The 21,185-nt window shown below is 37.1% G+C and overlaps 1 protein-coding gene across 1 annotated transcript in view; it reads right to left on the minus strand.

Annotated features, from left to right (window-relative positions):
- The window catches only part of LOC123248609 (gamma-secretase activating protein), a 107,230-nt gene that overhangs the window by 15,629 nt on the left and 70,416 nt on the right, over window positions 1–21,185 (minus strand). Inside the window, exons 20-26 of the mRNA XM_044677441.1 lie at window positions 17,433–17,561; window positions 16,240–16,298; window positions 15,531–15,562; window positions 11,044–11,105; window positions 7,631–7,732; window positions 5,116–5,186; window positions 4,059–4,153 (exon numbers count right to left, since the gene is read on the minus strand). Of these exons, the coding sequence (XP_044533376.1) occupies window positions 4,059–4,153; window positions 5,116–5,186; window positions 7,631–7,732; window positions 11,044–11,105; window positions 15,531–15,562; window positions 16,240–16,298; window positions 17,433–17,561 (550 nt within the window). The remainder of the gene's footprint in view (window positions 1–4,058; window positions 4,154–5,115; window positions 5,187–7,630; window positions 7,733–11,043; window positions 11,106–15,530; window positions 15,563–16,239; window positions 16,299–17,432; window positions 17,562–21,185) is intronic.

Here is a 21,185-nt window from a genome sequence, read left to right on the forward strand (position 1 = left end):
GTTTGGTATCTAACTGAGATGGAAGCAACATCTGATAATCTTGATACTCTAGAATGTGCTTATTTAATTTAGTAAAAGCAATACAATGGAAAATAAAAAAAGATCAGAGATATGTTAGATATGAGACCTTTTTTTAGGAATTTACTACACAGTGGTACTCATTAGAAGGCATTGGCTTGATGGCTGCTTTTCATCAAGTCCTGGGAGTTCATATTAGAGGAATGTTGCCTAAACAGTAAGGACTAAGTTTCAGAGAATTCTGAACTCATTTTCACATCAAGCAAACAATGGCTGATAGGGCTGTCCTAAGAATCTTGGCATTAATGGAGAGTTGCTCTCTACCCAACTCAGCTAATAACCACATTATTAGCAGAACTGAAGTTTGGACCAAATCCCATAATACAAAACATGGTTAGAATGCAATTGACACTAAAAGAGGTATATTGCTCATTGGGTTATTGTACTGAAATTTACATTTGTTAGATAATATCTATGGACAAGGAGCTGGGTCCAGAACTGAGAAATAAAAGCAGATTGGTTGGGTTACATATGGGAGATTTCATAATTCATTCAATAATCCTAGACTGCCTGTTGCCAAAAAAAAAATCCATTTCTAACACTAGTAAGGCAATATGTCTGGACACCAACATCTTGGAAGATGAAATTGTAAATGCCCCAAAAGTTAAGAGAAAAAGCATGGTGGACATAAATAGGCTACAAAGGGTTGACAAAAAATTCTTTTCATGTGAGATTTGGCATAAAAGATGCTACCAGAAGAATGTATGATTGGAAAGGGGTGTGATCTATCCACATAGTGAGGAGAGACAGACAGATCACCCAAGTGCTATATTGTTATACCAGAGCTATTAAAAGAGAGGAGGGCCTACCACATATTGGGTGGATCCTCTAAGGACAGTTTATGGAAAGGAATAAAAAAGTATCACAAGACTAAGAAGCCTTTGATAATTTAACCTCTATATGGGTGGCAGATCCCACAACCATGAAATTATAAAGTTACCAAATGCCAAATTTCCATTATCACCTCTTATTGAATCTAGCAAATTCCTTACAAGCTTGTTAAGAAAAAACAAAAGAAATTCCAAATGTGCTGATCTTCAGAAACTCATCTCTACATGGTTCAAATAAAAGAAGTTGGAAACGATGCTTATCTCAACACAGGAAGGAAAGTTATTCTACAAAGCAGCATAACTCAGATTAGATAGAGTACTAGAGTCACGTATGAGCTATGTGACCATGGGTAGGACATTTAACTTCTGTGAGACGCAGTTTCCTCATCTGAAAAATTACATTATCTACTCCAAAGGTGTGCTATGAGGATCAATCAAGACAATGTTTGAAAAGGTCTTTGAAATATGTCAAAAAAATCTTTGATATTGATCCAGAGGATAGTGAGGCAAAAGATCAGGAGAATTTCCCACAATTCCTATAACAGTGTAAAACTAAGCTATATACCAGAGAAAATGGAGAAAATCAATAGAGAAAAGACACTAGAATTAAGAGAGATATAGAAAGGCTTCTGTAGAAGGTAGTGTTATAGCTGAGACTTGAATGAACCCAGGAAATGGAGATGAGGAGAGAGAATTCCAAGCATAGGAAATAACTGGTAGAGATGAACAGGGTCCAGAGATGGAATGCCCCCTCCAAGGAACAGCAAGACCACCAGTATCATTAGATTACAATGTCATTGGGGGAAGGTATAAGAAAACTGGAAAGGTAGAAGAGGGCCAACTCAAGAAGGCAGGGAGACCCACCAGCAAACTATTATAAGAGTTCAGACATGAAGTGATGAGGAGTATGAACTAGGGTGGTGGCAACATCTGAAGAGAGAAAGAAGTATATGTGTAAATGTATATAACAATCTTCCAGTTGTTAGTCAAATTATCATATGCATAATTATCTCTTTACATGCTGAATTCCCCTACTATAATATTATAATCATAATAGCTAACATTTCTATAACACTTTTAAGGTGTTCAAAGTTTTTTGATAGTAGGAATAAATTTTATTCTGTCCATGTATCCACAACATGGCAGATGCTTAGTAAATGTTTGTAAGATTGGATTTGACTGGGAAATGATACAATACTGTGCAAGGTGCTTTGCAAATTTTAAAATACAATGCATACAGCATACACTATTGTTTTTTCAGACTCATATTTTTTGATGGAGACCAGAGAGATATTATTCCAGGACAAGTTTTTATCCTATTTTTGTTTTTTATTTAATATTCTATAAGCTGTTGCATATTAAGACTGTAATTGCAGAATTATAGAGATAAGAGTAAGTTTAAAGAGAAGTTGAAGGTTGTTTAAGGTGCTAGCATGGTCACATGCTAGGAACTTTGGAGAGAAGATTCTGGAATGCAGAGGACAGAGGAGGAAGAGTTTGGAAGGTACAACTGACATTTCCTGTCCAAGCTAGGAGAGGAAGAGTTGTTTCTGTGAGCTTTCCTACCTCAAGCCTTTGGTGGATGAAGGGAAACCTTCAAACCATTTTCCTGAGGTTCCTGTTTAGCTGGTGAACATCCTAGAGAAAAATTAGTTATCCCTGCTGTGTGTGTCAACTTCCCTGGAGATTTTACCTTGAAATCCTGACTCTTGGGCTCTGAGGATTTTCCTCAGGGGTCAGAGCCAACTGGATGGACTCAGCCATCTTGGGTCCACTCTTAGCACAATTTGGAGACAACTTTGGGAGAAATAACTGAATCAGGCAAATATTGTAATAGCAAGGATGATCAGTTGTGAAAGACTTAGCTACCCTGATCAAGACAGGACATCACAGGTACTTTGGAATTGTGTTATATCCTGTTCAAGTCTACAATGCACTTCTCCATTGACCTTTGGGTAACCCTTGGTTTTAATTCTTTAGGGACTGTAGTATGTATGCTATGACTCACAATTATGATTCAGCCCAAGAAATATATTACTGTTAAAAAGTCATCATCCAGCAATATATGACCCTTGGGACCCAATGACATGAGTCAAAAACTCAGTCCTATTTTATATCACTTATGATCTACCTACTTCTATTCATTTGTCACATAAGGGGAAAATAATTTATAGAAGAGAAGGTTTTGAGATAAAAATTATTCCTCCAAAACTGACCTGCTGACCCAATATAAAAAGCCAACTTTTCAAAAGTATTTCCCCTGGCCCTCTTCCATCATAGATGAACACATCTTATCCTTCTTCACTATTCGGTGGGAGATTTGAATTCAGTGGGGAAGGAAACTTGATCACTTTATCCTGAATAGCTGACAACCATCATTAGGATATAGCTGAAATTAAACTCAAGTGTCATAAGAAAATATAAACAAACCAACTATAATATGTTCACATAAAACTCATATAGAAGAAGGTAGAAGACTGGATTAAAAAGCTGCCAAGGTCCTTTCTTACTCTAAATTCCAATGGATATTGTAAGGCACAGGATAGTATAAAAAAGATTCACAAAGATCTGGATTTATACATGTCTTAGAAACTAACTTGAGAATTGGCTTGGATCTCTACCTTAGAAACCCCAAGAAACATGAAAATGAGCTTGCCATGACCTCTAAATTTGGTCCATTTCTTCTTTGCTGTTGCTAAACAATCAATCAATAAATATTTATTAAGTACCTGCTGTGTGCTGGGCACTGTGCTAGATGCTAGGAGTAGAAGCACAAAGAATGAAACAATCCTTACTGGAAAGGAGATTAAATTCTAACAGGAGATATGACAAGGACACATATACAAAAAGACAAAATGAACATAGAGAGAATAAAGACAAAGCAATGCAAAGTCATTAAATAAAAGGAGGGATACAAGTAGCTGAGATCAGGAAAGAATTTATATAAAAGACAGGGCATGAGCTAAGAATTGAAGGAAGAGAGTTCTTCATGTTCAAAGTAGAGGTTGAAGGAAGGATTAATGGAAAGCTAAGGGTAGTTCCTAGGGGGACCCTGCCATGGATACCAGGTATATCTACATAAGAGTTTATGCACTTAAAGGCTGGGGTTCAGAAGACTCGTGCAAATGAATGGATGGCAAAAGCCCTTACCAGGAGGAAGAGGTAAACACATCCTGTTCACAGAGTCCAAAATCTGAGTCATGATGTGAAAGACTGCAAATTCACCTGCACTTCCATTCCCATCACTAAAATAAATTACAGAACAATGTATCAGATATAGAACTAACATTCTTTCAAGAGCCATTTGGCCAATGTTACAGATTAAATGAATATAGCATGTGTACTGGGAAATTCATTTTTCCCAGTCTCTTATAATTGGGGGGAGTGAAGTTTTTTGGATGCCTTTTATTGTTACATTGCAGTAATTTCCAGTTTATACCCCACCCTTATTGCTGCTTCCAGCTCAGGCAATGATCCTTCCCTTGGTACAACAACAACAAAAAAAAGTAAAACCAACCATATCTGACAGTATATATGTAACATTTCAAATGGGGAATCCGTTAGAATGATTTAACACACTGCCTCATAGAAAATTTCTAAATTAGTTTTATATTGGCAACAACACCAACCCCAGCTGTTCTAAGAAATGTGACCAGACTGCTAAAATACTCAGGCTTATAAATTATGTTAACTTAAATTCATCTAATTAAATCATCTAAGGGACTTCCTGGGGCTTTAGTCTTTATTAAATCCCTACACACTGAGAAAAGAAGATAGGAAAGGAGGAAGAGAGATAGCAAACAGGGAAAGGGATGTGGAATAAACCTGTGACTGCATGGGAAAAAGAATTCTCAGGTGAAGAAATGTTTTTTCCACCATGGCAAGTCAGCAAATTCCCTGCAACTAATCATCTTGGACAGTTGAGTGGGGCACTAAGAGGTTAAGTGACTTGCACAGAGCTCCCCAGACAATATATATCAGAGACAATGAATCCAAGTTTCTCCAGTGAGTTCTGGATCCGCTACGCCATACCACTAAACTGATAGAAATGATATATGAGAGTACTATTAAGTGCTTTGAGCTACGAGGTTGGAGAGAGGTGGGTGGGTGGTAAGAATGAAGGGCAAAACATCCCTTAATAGCAACCTAGAATTGTTTTGATCCTTTACACCATATGACAATCCAGAAACAAGAAATACTTGCGTACAAGTGAAAAACCCAGGAATGAAGATTGTGTTTCCTCCAGCTAGTTTCCAGCATCTGGCAAAGGAGGTCCAGCTACAGTACAAGAGAAGAGGAAGCATGTGAGACCCAATGGCCTGAGGATGAAAGTCATTAACCTCCCCAGAGTGCAGTTCCCCTCCAGCTCCGTTTCAACAACACCAGCCTTCTAAGCGACCGCCAAGCTTGTTCGCTGCAGCTGGTACTGATGTTATAGTTGGGACAGAGAAAGGTCCCTCTGCAGCCACTTCTTTGGGACCAGCATCCAAAAGTGGAAAAGCTTGAAATGCACACAACTAAGAAAAGAACTCTACTAAAACTCCACTAAAAGCCCATATTTTACAGGAAGACTTTTTTCATTCCAGACCCTGTTAATTATCTCTCATATAACTTGGACATGAGTATTTTAGATGAAAATACTAACTGGGACTCTGCTCCCTAATGAGTAATTCAAGAATGATATTCAAACAGAACTGGGAAACTTAAAATATATTTTCTTTCACTGGTAAGTCCTGCTTGACTGTAATGACAGCAGAAGAGTTTTGCTCAAACCAAGGAAAGATTGAGATGACAAAGATCATAGCAAAAGTGATCATTATTTAAAATAAATGTTCAATTTATATATTGCTTTAAGATCTTTAGCAGGTTCATAACAACAAACCTACGAAATAGGTAGTATCAGTATTGCTATCTTCGTTTTATAGATTAACTTATTAAATGTTCTTGCCCATTTCAGATAGTAGTCTATTCAGCATGTCAAATATATGTGGCAGGTCCCAAAAGTCCAGTTCAGTTTTAAGCTATTAAAAGCTTTTGGGACACCCGAATGCTCTAAGTTCCAAAATGCAAACTGACCCATTTGCAAATTTGATCTGACCAAATGTGAAGAAATATTTCTGATTAGTATGTGCTTGCATCAGGCATTTGTACTGCTTCTTGTTTTGTTATTTTTCAGTTGTGTCTGACTTTTCATGACCTCATTTGGGGTTTTCTTGACAAAGAGTCTACGGTGGTTTGCCATTTCCTGTTTTAGCTCATTTTACTGATGATGAACTAAGGCAAACAGGGCTAAGTGACTTGCCCGATGTCAGAGGGCTAGTTAAGTGTCTGAGGCAGACTTGGTACCAATGAAGGGGAGTCTTTCTGATTCCAACCCCCATCTGCTCTTTCCACTGCTCTACCTCTATATAGTCTATAGCAGTGATTCCCAAAGTGGGCACCACCGCCCCCTGGTGGGTACTGCAGCGATCCAGGGAAGCAGTGATGGCCACAGGTGCATTTATCTTTCCTATTAATTGCTATTAAATTTTTAAAATTAATTTCCAGGGGGCTAAGTAATATTTTTTCTGGAAAGGGGGGTGGTAGGCCAAAAAAGTTTGGGAACCACTGATCTAGAGTAATCACTTTAGAAGGTTATTGTATCTGATGAGTTAATGTATATTGAACCCAAGGATTAGCAGAGCATCTGGCTCATAGAAGGCTCAGGAAGAGTTGTGGTTCATGTTAAGTGCTTAAAAAATGTTGTGACTGGATGGGATGATATAATACCCAATATTTATACAGTGTTTTAAGGTTTGCGAAGTGCTTAAAATATAGTAATTCATTTCATTTTAGTAATGACCTTTGAAGTAAGTGCTAATGATGAAACTGAGGCTGATAAATATTAAATAATTAGCCCAAGGTCGCCAGGCTCATATCTGAAGAGAGATTTGAAGTCAGAACTACAAGTTTAGCATCGTATCCACTGTGATATCTACAAATACTTTTATGTAAAAATTTTCCAATAAGAATATGATTAGATTAGATTATTTCCAATCCATCTCCAATTTTTATTAAGATTTCAACTTCCTATAGCTTTAGGAAAAGCAAGACAGCCTCAAAATGCAAACTATCCACCCACCCCAACAATAGTAACAGTGGCTCACGTTATTATAATAATGAAAATAATAGCTAATTGTTAAAAAGAAATGAAGAGTAGTGGGAGATATATGATAGTAACAGTGGCTCATATTATTATAGTAATGAAAATAATAGCTAATCAAAATATAGTCAAAAACACCAGGGTGCAGAAATCATCACTATTATTTCCTAAAGCTCTGTGGGCTTCCCTTGTTATAAAAGTGTCAGTTATTTCAGATCCTCTACTCTCTTTTGAACTATGAGATCCGTGTATGATTTAGAAGTAATTATTTGCCAGAATCGATAACTATGTATGTACATATTCTCTCCGTTATCTTATAAGTTCCTTGAGGACAGCGGACATGTGCTATCTATACTTCTTGCAATCCCATAATATTGTCAATCAATAAACATTTATTAAGTCCCTAATAGGTGTTGGACTCTAATCTAATCCCTGGGGATACAAAGAAAGGCAAAAGACAAAATTGCTCAACCAGTAAATATTTGGCATGTTGAAGGGTGAAGAAAAGGAAAGAGGGGGCTGGAAATTCCAGAAATACAATAAGATTCACTGAACAAATGAAGAAAACAGAAAATCCAACCATTTTCGAAACATAGTCCAGGACCAACTGTTCAATTCTCTTCTTTCCTATGAATTGTACAGGCAGATTTCGCAAAAGATGATCTTTCAGTTCAGAGACCATCTATTTTTAAAAAAAGAAGAATTATTAGACACACAAAATAAGGCTTACTCTCTCATACCAGAATCAGCAAAACAATTTTATCACCTCTTCCCAAGAGTGTCTGAATTTCACAAGTCATGCCACGAAGCCAACTGACACATAAAATATGGTGTCAAAAGAATTCCCTTAATACTCAGTGTTCCCTCAATTGCTTACAAAGCACAGATGCTAAATGATTACAGTCTGCAACTTTCTAAAGATGTGACTTTCACTTTCTTAACACCTTCCACTTGTGTAGGTTTTTTTACAGTGTGGCAGGTCTTTCACACCCATTAGGTGGGCGGTATGTTACAATGGTAAGAATACTGGACTTGGAGTCGGAGGATCTGGGTTCAAACACTGGCAATGAAGCTTGATATTTATGTGACCTTGGGCAAGTCATCTGACCTTTCTTGGTCTTAGTTTCTTAAGCTGTTAAATGAGGGGCCTGGGCTAAATAACTCCCAAGGTCCTTCCAGCTCTGATTCTATGGCCGTAGGGTCTCTTCTGATTCACAACAACTGTAACATAAGTATGTAGGGTAAGTATCACCCCCATTTTACAAATACACCCAATTTACATCCAGGTGGTTGTTGTGGATTCTACCTCCATGTCTCTTACATCTATCCCCTTTTATCTATGCTCAGGAAATTGAGATTCTAAACATTAAAAGACTTTCCCCTTGCCACAGAGTTAGAAAGCGGCAGGATTCTCAGAGTGGTTCCAGTTTCTGCTGCTGCTAAGCTGCCATCTTGGCTCTGCCCTGGAAATTGGCAGGGAGGCGATTCGAACCCAACTCTATCTATTATATTGTGCTGCCTCTCTGGATGGCTCAACAGGGACAACTAGTTTAATAACCTGGTTTTCAGAAAAATTGGGAGAGATGATGGATCATAAAAGAAGGAAATATCCTTAATAAATCTCTTTGTCAAACCAAATCAGATACACTGAATAAAGCAAATGTACACATACATACACATACACTCAATGCAAAGTTAATAAATATTTCTTGTTTTGCTTCCCTAAAAGAGCCCCATTTTCATATTCTGCAAATCTGGGGGAGAGAAGCAACCTGTAACACTGCTATTCTCCTTCTGCTCGTCTTCCTTTTTCTTCTACCTCTTTCCTTTTTCACTTTTCCTTTGCCTATTTCCTAGAGCGGTGATGGCAAACCTGTGACACACGTGTCAGCCCTGACACACGTAGCCATTTTCGATGGCACGTGGCCGCATACAGAGAAGTACGGGGCTGCATGCTGAGGATGAAACATTTGTTGTAGTGTAGTATAGACACTCTGCACTATAGATGACAATCCCACCTATATTAATTGACCTATTTTAGTTTATTAAATATAGCGATATGTTACAATTACACATTTTTGTTATTTAAACTATAAATATTGTGAAATTATGTTTTTTTTCTCAAAGTGACACAACACCCGAGTGATGCTCATTTTTTTGGCAAATTTTGACACACCCAGCTCAAAAGTTGCCCATCACTGTCCTAGAGCTTCCTACAGCATTCAGAAGTATCATTTAACTGGTGACACTTCAAACAAAAAGAGACTGCTGACCCCTATCAACAAATCATGAGAATTACACTACAAAGGCTAAATTCTTTCATCTTTATAGAACAGAAACAAGGTTCCTGAAACATTTAAGTTCTATGACTGCTATTTAAACAGTCCCAAGCATAGGACCTAGTGAATGAGATTAAATCTCATTCCCTATAGGGCGTGCTCATCATTTTCATTGTTCTCTCTCAGCAGGATGACTTTAAAAAGGCATATGATACACTCAGCTCCCATAACACTGGACATTTTAATAAATTCATATCTAGACTTCAAAACAAGTTTTATATTTTTGCTATTGTAGAAAAATTGGCCCTTCTTTCTTGCCCTCCATGTTACTAAAGTCCCGATGCAAATTCCAAAATCATTACTCTGCCTTTCTAGAAAAAGTTACAAGAGATAACCCCATATAAATCCCCTAGGTCCAAAGTAAGACATGAAATAAGGCAGATTTACACTTATTTGATGCTTTAAATTTGGAACCTCATAGCAATCCCATGAGGTGGGTAGATTAAGTTTAATGATTCCCATTTTATTGATGAGAAAACTGAGGCATCGAGTAATTAACAGATTTGATCCCAAGTCAATAGGCATTGTCATATGCGCCACTCCATTGTGCTATGGTGCTTCAAACAAAACCTTGTCAGATCACTTGGTTTTTTTGCTTTTCTACCTCCCCTTCACTGCCCACCACCAGGGGTGAATAGAAGCTGAAAATGAAGGAAAGTTGTTGCGTGGAATATTAGTTTGGGGATATTGACACTGTGAGCTAGTCAAGCCAAGATGGCAGAGAGGTATGCACACGTATGTTCTAGCTGACAATCATATCTCATCTTCATATAGGTTATTAGACTTAAAAAATAGTTTAAGGGGAAGAAGGTGGTATCAAATATTAAAGTAAATAGATCTCTTTCTCTCAAGTTACCAAACTGTACTACTAGCCAGCCTGAAAGTGAGAAAACATTGGGTTTTTAATCTACTTACTAATAGGCTATCCCCACACAAATGACTGTAGCACTATACCCTTCCTCTCCTCCACACATGAAGGATGTCCCTAAGTAAAGTAAGAATTCAGCATTCATGATTACATAAAAGCATAGGCTTCTAAGGCCCAAATAAAATTCAAAAGGAAAGTCATACATAATTCAAGAATAATTAGGTTCCTTAGAATATACTGTACAAGCACTGATATTAAATCAATTCATAGTTGAATAGATTTTTGGCATAACTCTCCTCCAAAGCACTCCCCCCGCACATGCCTTTTTTCCCCTCTTCCTCTGGGCTAGGAAATCAAATCAATCCCATCATAATACCATGGTTCATAGAAAGGATGTCTCAGTTGATTTACCTATGGACCAACTCACTACCCCTGTAATTTTCCAGAAATTTCCTTCTCTGGCCACTACTTCCATGTATGTATTGTCTCACCCAGTAGAATATAAATTCCTTAAGGACTTGTTCTGTTTCATTCTCATTTGTGTGTCTTCAGTGTTTAGCCTAGTGATAAATGCTTCTTTATTCATTTATTCTAGGAAACTTGAGGTTCTGTGACACAGTAAAATTGGGTTCTATTTTGTTGAATTTGAAACCAATAATACAAGACTTTCCTGTTTCCCTGTCTTGCAATAAAAAATGATGCTAAAATAAAACAACAGGAACTGACTTTTTGCCTGTCTTGTGGTCCAGAGCACCCTGGCACATTGACAGCCCATAGAATACATACCAGTCCTATGAGCAGTCTCTGCTGATTATCTTCCTCCTTGAAGAGGGGAACTAATTGTGGCTCTGAAATGAAACAGAGTACTATTTAGACGACAAATACTTGCATGGTTGCTATATATTTCCTAGCTTTCAACACCTAACCAAAAAGAAAAAAATAGAGGAAGAGGGATTAGGAATTGGATTTTTCTCCCCTGGCTCACCGAGAGATGCTTGAGAATGCATTGAAGATTTTACAGATGACAGACTATGGCTCCTACATAAATTCAGAGGAGAAGCCAAGACCTCTGTGAGAGGAAGATTAAAAGGATGAAAAGTCTTCAAAGGAAAAAGATATCTAATCCTGATAGAGTCCAGTTTCATTTTTCCATTCAGACACTAAAAGTATAGTGTCTGAATGGAAAAATGAAGCCAGATTCCATTACTTATGAATAAGAAGGCTTTAGTAATTAGAATCAGAAGGATAAAGATATTTTATTAACTAAGAAGACAATAAACCAGGACAAGACAAGACTTGGTCCATCTCCATCTCTCCCTCCCAGAAAGTTTGCTGGCAATGAAACTGCTAACTTTACTTTGGAAGGATATGTTCTGGATTATCATCTTAGTCCATCTAAACATGAGTTACTTCACTTAGAAAGTAACTTGATCAGAGTGGGAAATGTTAAAAAGATTTTCCACTTCCAAGGTCACATGTTGTACCACGCAAAGCTGAAGGAGTAGGAAGTAAGGAGAACAAGAATCATATACTGAGTTCTTTTTGCAATGACAAAGAACTGAAAACTAGGGATGCACATCAACTGGGGAATTGCTGAACAATTCCACATAGTATTATGTGATGGAATAAATGCTTTTGTGATACAAGAAATAACAAAGAGAATGTTTTTAGAGAAACCTGGGAAGATTTGTATGAAATGATGCAAAGTAAAATTCGTTGATGAAGAAAAATAATATATACAATAACAATAATGTTGCAAAGTAAAAAAAAAAAAAACGGTGAGATATTTAAGAGCTCCGATTGACACAATGACCAACCACAATTCCAAAGGACTCATGATGAAACATGCTATCCACTTCCTGAGAGAAAGGCAATGGAGTCAAAGGGCAACCTGAGATACTATTTTTGTACATGGCCAATGTAGGGTTTTATTTTTGCTTGACTATAAATGTTTTTAATGAGGGTTTTGTTTTTCTTTCTTTTTCAGTGGTAAAAGAGAGAGAAAGTGGATTTTCATTCATTGAGAAAAAATTAATTACAAAGAAAAATTATCTCCTTGCTGTGAAATCCCTGCCTTCACTTCCTATGTGGATTTAGGTAGGTAAGGGCAAAGGAAAATGGTTAAAGCTGAAGGTTAAGCAGCACTAGTTAAGTATATTCATGGTGTAAATTGAAAGCATAGGATTCCTTTCACCAAAGAAGTGGTCACATTTCTGTCATATTTCAGCAAAAGATGGCTACATTTCAGTCAAACCTTGCTACCATCTTGTCTGATTCTTGGGTTGATGATGAAACAAAAGCATAGTAACATTAGATTTCATACAGTAATGATATCTCAGTTCTCTGCAATAACAACAATTCCTTCCTAGCAATTAGTTCAACCACAAAACATGAGACCAACTCAAGGTTTCCTGAAGAACATTAAGAGAAGATTACTAGTGATCAAGAAAGAGGCAAGTGATGTCAATGAGGGGGTGGGAGGGAGGCAGAGCTGTAAACAAAATAGGAACTTGGATCAATCTGGAAATATTTCTGACATTGGGAAACTCGGTTCCAATAAGACTAAAGTCAATCTGTGTCACACCACCCTTATGTTTCCAGTTAAAGGCACTGATGGTCTCTTTTTAATACCAGAGGGAAGACACATCAGTTTTAGATAGGAAAAGCTTTTAAAAGCCCATGGAAATTAACAGAAGGGGCTATAGCTCTATGGGTACTGTTAAATAAGCTTGGACACTGTCAGCCTGTGGTTGAAGATAATTTCACCCTGACCGCTCTTATAAAACCTTTGCTTATAATGGCTGATGCTCTTAGTGACAATATATCTAATGAAATTTAGAGCAAGAATTGCAACTATAAGAAACCATACAAAAGACTTCTTTGAATCACTGACAACAAGAGAAATACAAACCAAAACAACTCTGAGGTTTTATTTCATGCTCAACAAATTGGCCAAAATGACAAAAAAAAAAAAATAGAAACATCAAATGTCAAAGGAGTTGGGGAAAGACAATATGCTAATTCAACTGGTCCAAACATTCTGGAAAGCAATTTGAAATGATGCTCAGAAAGTAGCTAAAATGTCCATATCATTTGATTATCCCAGTACCAGGCATATACTTCAAGTAGGTCAAAGATAAAAAGAAAGATCCCATTCATACCAAACACACTAAAACATTTATGACAGCACTTTTTATAGTAAGAAAGCATGAAAAATAAAATTGATGCCCAGTGAATGAGGAATGGCTAAATAAATCATGATATATAAATATAATGGAATAGCAGCATTCATGAGAAACAATGAATATGAAGTATACAGTCAAAGTGTGGGAAGATTTATGGATCCATTGAGCTAATGAATGCTGAGTAAAAAAGGGAGCCAAACATTAAATAGTTAGAGAAAGAAGAGTCCAGAAGCAAGTGATTTACTAAAATGGATGCTGGTGTTACAAGGAGGCCTCTATAGGACTGGCCCAGTCAACTAGTTAAATCACAAAAATTTGTTGTAAAATAATTTGGTTAATTGGCATGAGCCAAATATAACACTGTTTATGGGCCATCCAAGTTTGGCATTGTAGTAACTGTAATAATTCCCTGAATAATTTTTTTTAATTTTAATAATGGATTTGCATTTAAAACTTGAAATAAAAATTTTCACCCCTCAGTGAAATCTATAATAATCAGAGAGTGATCTGACCACCCATAGTAGAAAATAAAAAAGGATGAAAAAGTTATGTTGCAACTGGATGAGTATCTCCATTGAGTGAGTACAGCAATACACATATATTTTAAATAGATATTGCAGATGGACAATAAACTGGACCCAGAACTGAGCAGAAGATATTGATTGAACTATGTTTGGAAAACTATAATACTTTCAATGCTCTCAAGATCCCCACCATTACAAAGCCCATCTCTTTAGGATGACTATTTTCCCAGGGCTCCTAAAAGGCTCTAAACTATAGCACACTATAATATGAGCTGAAAAGAATCCAAATTACAGGTGACCCAAAAAGTAATTGGAAGATGCATTGGAACATGAGCTCCTAGCCTTATCTCAATGATCTTGTCTTGCTTTTCTATTTGTGAACTGAGCAAATAACAGCAATTTGCATACAGTAAGCACTTAACAAATGCATTATTTACTCATTCATAGTGGGCACATGAATTAAGGTTGGCTACAATCTTGATGTATAGGCAGAAAGTGGTATAAAATATATTATCAAGGAAATCGAAACTGAATAAGGAGGTGGACTAGTCAGAAAGCAAGTGAGAGGGAAAACAAATGGAACTCATCAAGGGACCAACACATCAAAGAAAGATCTTCAGCACTTTGAATAGACCTTCTCTGGAGGATTTGGGGAACGACATGAACAACATACTACCCAGAGGCTGACTCGATGACTGGTGAGTCCTTGCATAGAATCTCTGTGCATTCAGAAGTCCCAAATATGCTGTTCCCTTCCCTCCTGGGTCCATTGCACTTTCATAATTCCCCTTTTGAGTGCCTCACTTCTCTATTTCTCCTCTGTCCACATTCCCACTATGTGTAGTCTCACCATATTAGAATGTAGCCTCGTTGAAATAGGGACTAACTTGTTTTGTTTTTAAACACTTACCTTCTGTCTTGGAATCAATACTATGTATTGGCTCCAAGGCAGAAGAGTGGTAAGGGCTAGGCAATGGGGGTTAAGTGACTTGCCCAGAGTCATATAGCTAAGAAATGTCCGAGGTCACATTTGAACCCAGGACTCTCTATCCATTGAGCCACCTAACTGCCTCCAGCTAACTTGTTTTCATTGTTTTTGCATCCCTAGCAGTTAACATGGCTTCTGGTACAGAGCAAGCACTTAATATTTATCTAAGAACTGCATATGATGAGAAGGTCTGAAGAGGATGCTATCTCATCATGATGGATATTTACTTTCCCAGAAAACATCCTAGATTTAGCCAAGTATAAGTTCCTATGGAATTAACTGAATTTTTTTTTATTTTTAAAAAGGAATTAACTGCCCATTGAAAAGTCATTTAATTGAACATTGCATCCTATGGAAATAATAAACAAAATTAGGAGTAATGTAACTATTTAGCTAAATAGCCAAATCTTTTAGATTCACTAAGGTCCCATAAAGGGATACAAATTAGAAAGCCTAGAATGGATTATACATAGATTTCCTTCTATTCTCCACTTGTGAGTGGAGAAAAATGAGGGCTTAGGAGTACCTTTCTCACTGGCAGAAGGTGAAAAGGGTTTAATTCAGGTCTTTTCTTACCTACAGTCCATGCTTCTAGGTTGGAAATCACCCTATGAAGAAAAATTGGTTCATGTTATTCACAAATATGAGAAGTCAGAGGGAAAAAAGGAAGATTACATCCCCCAAAGCAATTGCTACTTAAATACCTCAGATACTAAAGAGTATGGTAGAAATTGTTCTCTTATCTCTTGAAAGCTCCATGATTTTAATTAACTTGGCAAAAAAAGTGACATTAAACAATTATAAAATCATGTAACATTTTTTCATCTTAAGCCTCTGTACCAATTTACAATGATTGTACTTCTTGGTTACTGAAGAGAATAGAAACAAAAAATAGAACAGAGGTCAGAATTTGGCCCATACTTTTACCACTCTGAGATGACTCAGTTTGTAGAAATTATATTAATTAAACCTTCAAAGTAAGGACAAGCTTGCTAGCAGCCTAAAACTGTTTAAGCAGCCTACCTATTACTGGAGGGGGACAAGTGAAGGTTAACAAGGCTCAGCCTATAAATACGTTCTTAGCATTCTCCTCATTATAGCTACCTCCTTCCCACCCAAAATTGCCTGCTTTTGTAATAGGATCCATGTACATAAATGCAATAACCTGCTGAGCATATGCAATCGAAGAAAGAGCTACCTCTGTCTTTAGTTTGTCCAATAGGGTTATTTCAAGGAAAGACATCTAGTTTATTAATATAGATGATAACATTTGGGGCTAACTTACTTTATGGCATTCTCAAGAATGTTCCTGAAATATGCAGTAGATCTTCTTTTTCCTCTTTTCTAGAATGAGATGTATTAAATGCGTGAAAGACAAAAGGCATGTGATTAGGGGGTTCTCTTTTGTATTTAGAAGATGATGCCTCAAAGGTCAGGTCTCCAAAAAATGAGGGGAAAACTATCACTATTTGTTTAGTCCCCCCCAAAGCTGGAACACTAAGTTTGAGAATAAAAGGAGAGTAGGTAGGGAATAGGGGCAGCTAGGTGGTACAGTAAATAAAGCAGTAGGCAAGGAAGCAGGAAAACTCATCTTCATGAGTTCAAATCTGGCCTCAGACACTTCCTAGCTGTGTGACCCTGGGCAAGTCACTTACCCCCCATTGCCTAGCCCTTACCACTCTTCTGCCTTAGAACAATAAGCAGTATTGATTCTAAGACAGTAGGCAGAGGATTTTTAAAATGAGCTAGAAAAGGAAATGGAAAACCACTCTAGTTTCTTTGCTAAGAAAACCTCTAAAGGGATCACAAACAGCTGAATACGACTGAAAATAAGTGAACATCAGTTAGGGAATAAACATTCATATAGTGCCTAGTATGTGCTAAATGCTTTACAAATATGATCTCCTTTGAGATTCCCAACATCCTGGAAAGGTAGATGCTATGATTATCCCCATTTTGCAATTGAGCAAACTGAAGCAAAAAGAACTTAAGTGACTTGCATGGAGTTGCACAACTAGTAGGTGTCTGAGGTTGCATTTGAACTTGGATCTTTCTGACTTCAAGCTCCATCCATTGTTTACCTAATTGGTCCACTAAAGTCAGTGAAACTCAGTGCCCCCACCAATAGTGTGGTCCTTTTAATTTTGTAAATCTTGTTTAATAACATGCATAGCACTTCAGAGTCCCATATCCCTTAGCCACTAGTAGGAAGGTGGACAAATGGAAAGAATGCTGGGCTGAGAATCAGAGACCTGGACTAAATTCTAGTCCCAGTTCTGTCACCAAGCAATATGCAATATTTGGTAATGTAATCATTAATTCTATCTGTGCTATGGCTTCCTCGTAATCCAATTGAATGGACAAGGTTAAGATGTAAAAACAAAACAAAACCTCTTTTAACTCCAAAAATATTTTTTCACCTTCTGTTTTGTTTTCATCTAGGATTGCTACCCAGAGACCTCATCAGCCTTCACATACCTCTTCTGAAATTAAGTTCCTCCACTCTCTCTTGACCACGTTGTTGCTATACTGTAAGGGTGGTTTCGCATACTTGGCATATTCCAAATTGGCATTCAATTTTTCCCAGTACCCCTTAGAGTTTTGCACCTGTAAAACACAAAGCCATGCCATGAGCATGGCTCAAAATTAGGCGCAGGTGCTCCTCCAATTCTTATAAATAAAAAATAAGATAAGCAGTTGAGACTGCTACTTCATAAGAAGGGAACAGAGATAAAAACCAAAATAGTAAAGGTATATCCATTGGCCAATCAATTAACGAGCACTTATTAAGTGCCTGTGGTGTGCCTGGTATACAATGAGCATACACACAAAAGAAATAGTAAGCTTATACTTTACCTGACACATGATAGCCTTTTTGGTTGGAAAATTTTGCTACTCTATCATTCTGATGGGACTTGATTTAATTAAAGGAGATCCTCCTCTCTCCAATGCACTCTCCTGGGCTATTCTTGCCCTTATATTTTCCAAAATTCTCTATATCATGCCCACTTAATGCCTTAAGTCCTGATAATAATATGTATTCATAGAATTTAGATTTTGAAGGGGACCGCAAAATTCATAACCTAGGATCCATGAACTTAAAAATTGTGATGACTTATACAATAGCATTAGTTTCCTTTGTAATTCTATATGATTTATTTTATACACTTCAAAATGTAATTCTGAGAAGGGGCCCATAGATTTTTATCAGACTAACGAAGGGAGCCAAGGCATAAAAACTGGTTAAAAACCACTGATCTAGCAGAATTGCTGCTTCTTTTAATGTCTCAGAGGTACCAGAATAGTTCTCAGACCCAGATAATTACCCTAAAATTAAAAAAATAATAACTAAGGAAACATGTCTTCATCTAAATAGAAAATAGCCATCATTTTCTCTTCATCTCACCACCAATCTCACTTTTCTATCCAATGAATAGACTTTTGTACTCATCATGTAAAAACTATAGCCTGATGATGTAAAACTAAGCAGGAAAAGCCTAAACAAAAGTATTGTCATGTCATCTCCATTCCAGGGGCAATGATACTGGTTCATATTTAAACAGCAATTTTGAGTTTACAAAGCACTGTTCCTCTATAAAGTAGGTGGTATTGGGTATTATTATCTCCATTTTACAGATAAGGAAACTGTGGTTCAGAGAAGTGTCAGTGATTTGCTTAAGCTCATACGGCTCCTGTCAGATCTAAGACTTGGATTTAAGTTTTCTAAGTCCCACTGCTCTTTCTACAGCACCACATTGCCTCACTTCAGATGTCTCTGTCTCATGATATTCCCTACTCACCACTTTTAGAGTCACAAAAGAATATTAACCAAAGTCATGACTTCTTAGATGGATTTATTTTATCCATTAAGCTTATTTACATTTTCAAAATAAAACAACAAAAAAAGTAAATTAAATTAGTCTCTCAATCATCAAACAACACATCAAAACAGAATGGAAAATTTATATTATAATTGCATTCTTGGGGGAAACATAGGCTAGGTTTTAATTGGTTTTAATATTAGTGGACTCAGATTCAAATTCCAGGTCTTAATCTTTAAAATGGACTTTAAAATCTTTAAAATCATGGGTTAAATGATTTCTGTAGTACCTCCTAAACTCTAAATTCCATGAACATTTAACCTTTTCTTATTTTGGTATTTAAATCCTGGATATTTTAAGAGGTAAAATGCTGGAGCAAAAACACATTCATTTAATAATTCAAGGGATATTACAGAAGAACATGCTGTCCTCCAGTAGAGTACTAACACAATGACAACAGGATATTTTTTCCCATTCATAATGAAAGATTTGCATTCTAGTCACACTTCCTTGACCAGACTCCCTCATGACTGATAGCTTGCATTTATGAATTTTCTGGCTGGAGCTTGAAATTCATACAATCTGTGACCATGGAACTGACTGAAGATAATTGCTCCTTGTGGGGATTGAACTCACAATGCTGGCTTCATTTGAAGACAGAATTGAGCACATGCATAACAGACAAAAATAGTTCAAAGCAAAAGTCCCTTTTATCGGAGATTTTATATTATGTTAACATCATAGGATTAAACAACATTTATTGAGGTGCTATCTTATGCCAGGTACTGTGCTGGGGATAGAAAGTCAAAAGCAGAACCATCCCTCTCCTCAAGGAGCTTACATTTTACTGGTGGGAAAGAACAGATACAAAATATATCGCAATAAATGCAAGAACAATATGGTAGTCATGGAGAAGTATGTGAGGGAGCTAGGTAGAGGGGTATCAAGAAGAGACACTCAAAGAAAATGGTACTTTAGCTGAACCTTGAATGGAACCAAAAAGTTCTTGAGAAAGAATGTCCATATATACTCATTTGGTAGAGAAATGCCCCTAGTCATCATTATTAGCATACTTCACATTTTAAAGTGGTTTAAGATCTAAAAAACACTTTCCTTACAACTTTGTGAAGTACATAGATCTAGTATTATTATCCCCTTTTTACAGTTGAGAAAACTGAGGCTTAGAGAGGCTAGATGATATAGCTAAATATAGCTAATAAGAGTCAGAGCCAAGATTTCATCCCAGTCTGTAGTTTCAGAACCCTGAAATAAAGTCCAATAGCAAACATTTGGGGGAGAGAGTAGGACACAACCCAGCATGGGAAATAGAAACATCTGATTCTATCTTTGATTCTGCAGATCTTCTTTTATCCATTATTTATTGCCCATGGATTCTAAACAAATCTATACAACCCATCCTGTATTCTTCCTCATTCCCGTGCTTCCTTCCCATGGCATAGATAGTTGAAACAGTGTTTTTCATAAAGAGCCTGCTTCTCTCTTCTCTTCCTCTCCCTCTCCTTCTCCCTCTCTCTCCCTCTATATATATATATAAACGAGTAAGCTACTCCTGTGGTGCCTCTTTTGTTCTGAACAATAGCCACTGGAGGAGGGACAATTTGTAAGTGCAATATAAAATAATTGAATGGTAATGACCTGACATCTAGTGGTCAGTTAAGGTAACTCTTCTGAAAATTCACAGGGTAAATTGATCTACACAAAACCTGACTTAGATGTGATTGGAAGTGGTACTGGCCATATTTGAAGTAGGCAGAGATCTTAGGCATCATATAATTCATCCATCTCATTTAATTGATGAGGCAACCAAGGCCCAGAGAAGTAAAGGCGCTTGTCCAAAGTCCCACAGGTGGTAAATGGAAGTCAATATTAGAATTTTTTTTTGTATTTATGACTTCAAACAGAGTGCTCTTTCACTTACATCATATTCAATACTTTGCAGCTTCACTTTGGGACCCCATTCAAATGGCTTTCACCTACCAGGCCTAAAGACTTCACCTGACCTCTAATTGCACAGAGCTCCCCAAATAATGGTGCATACCCAGGAAGTACCTCCTGCCCCCAAATTAACCATTCTTCTATTTCCTCTCTATCCCAAACTCCCATTTTCATATGGTGCTGTTCTCAACTAGGTTTCAGGGGGGAAATAGAGGGTGATTCGAATAAAATACATCATACTGAGGTACAAATGATTGGTAGAAAGGAAAAGGCATGACACAACGAACAGCCAAGTGTGTATTATCATTAACAACCATTATGGGAATTAAAAGGAGAGATGGAAGGAAAGAGAAAGACAGACAGAAAGAGACAGGCAGGAAGGGAGGAAGGGAGGAAGGAAGGAAGGAAGGAAGGAAGGAAGGAAGGAAGGAAGGAAGGAAGGAAGGAAGGGAAG

Source organism: Gracilinanus agilis, chromosome 5 (genome assembly GCF_016433145.1).
Source record: "Gracilinanus agilis isolate LMUSP501 chromosome 5, AgileGrace, whole genome shotgun sequence".
Taxonomy (NCBI): Eukaryota; Metazoa; Chordata; class Mammalia; order Didelphimorphia; family Didelphidae; genus Gracilinanus; species Gracilinanus agilis.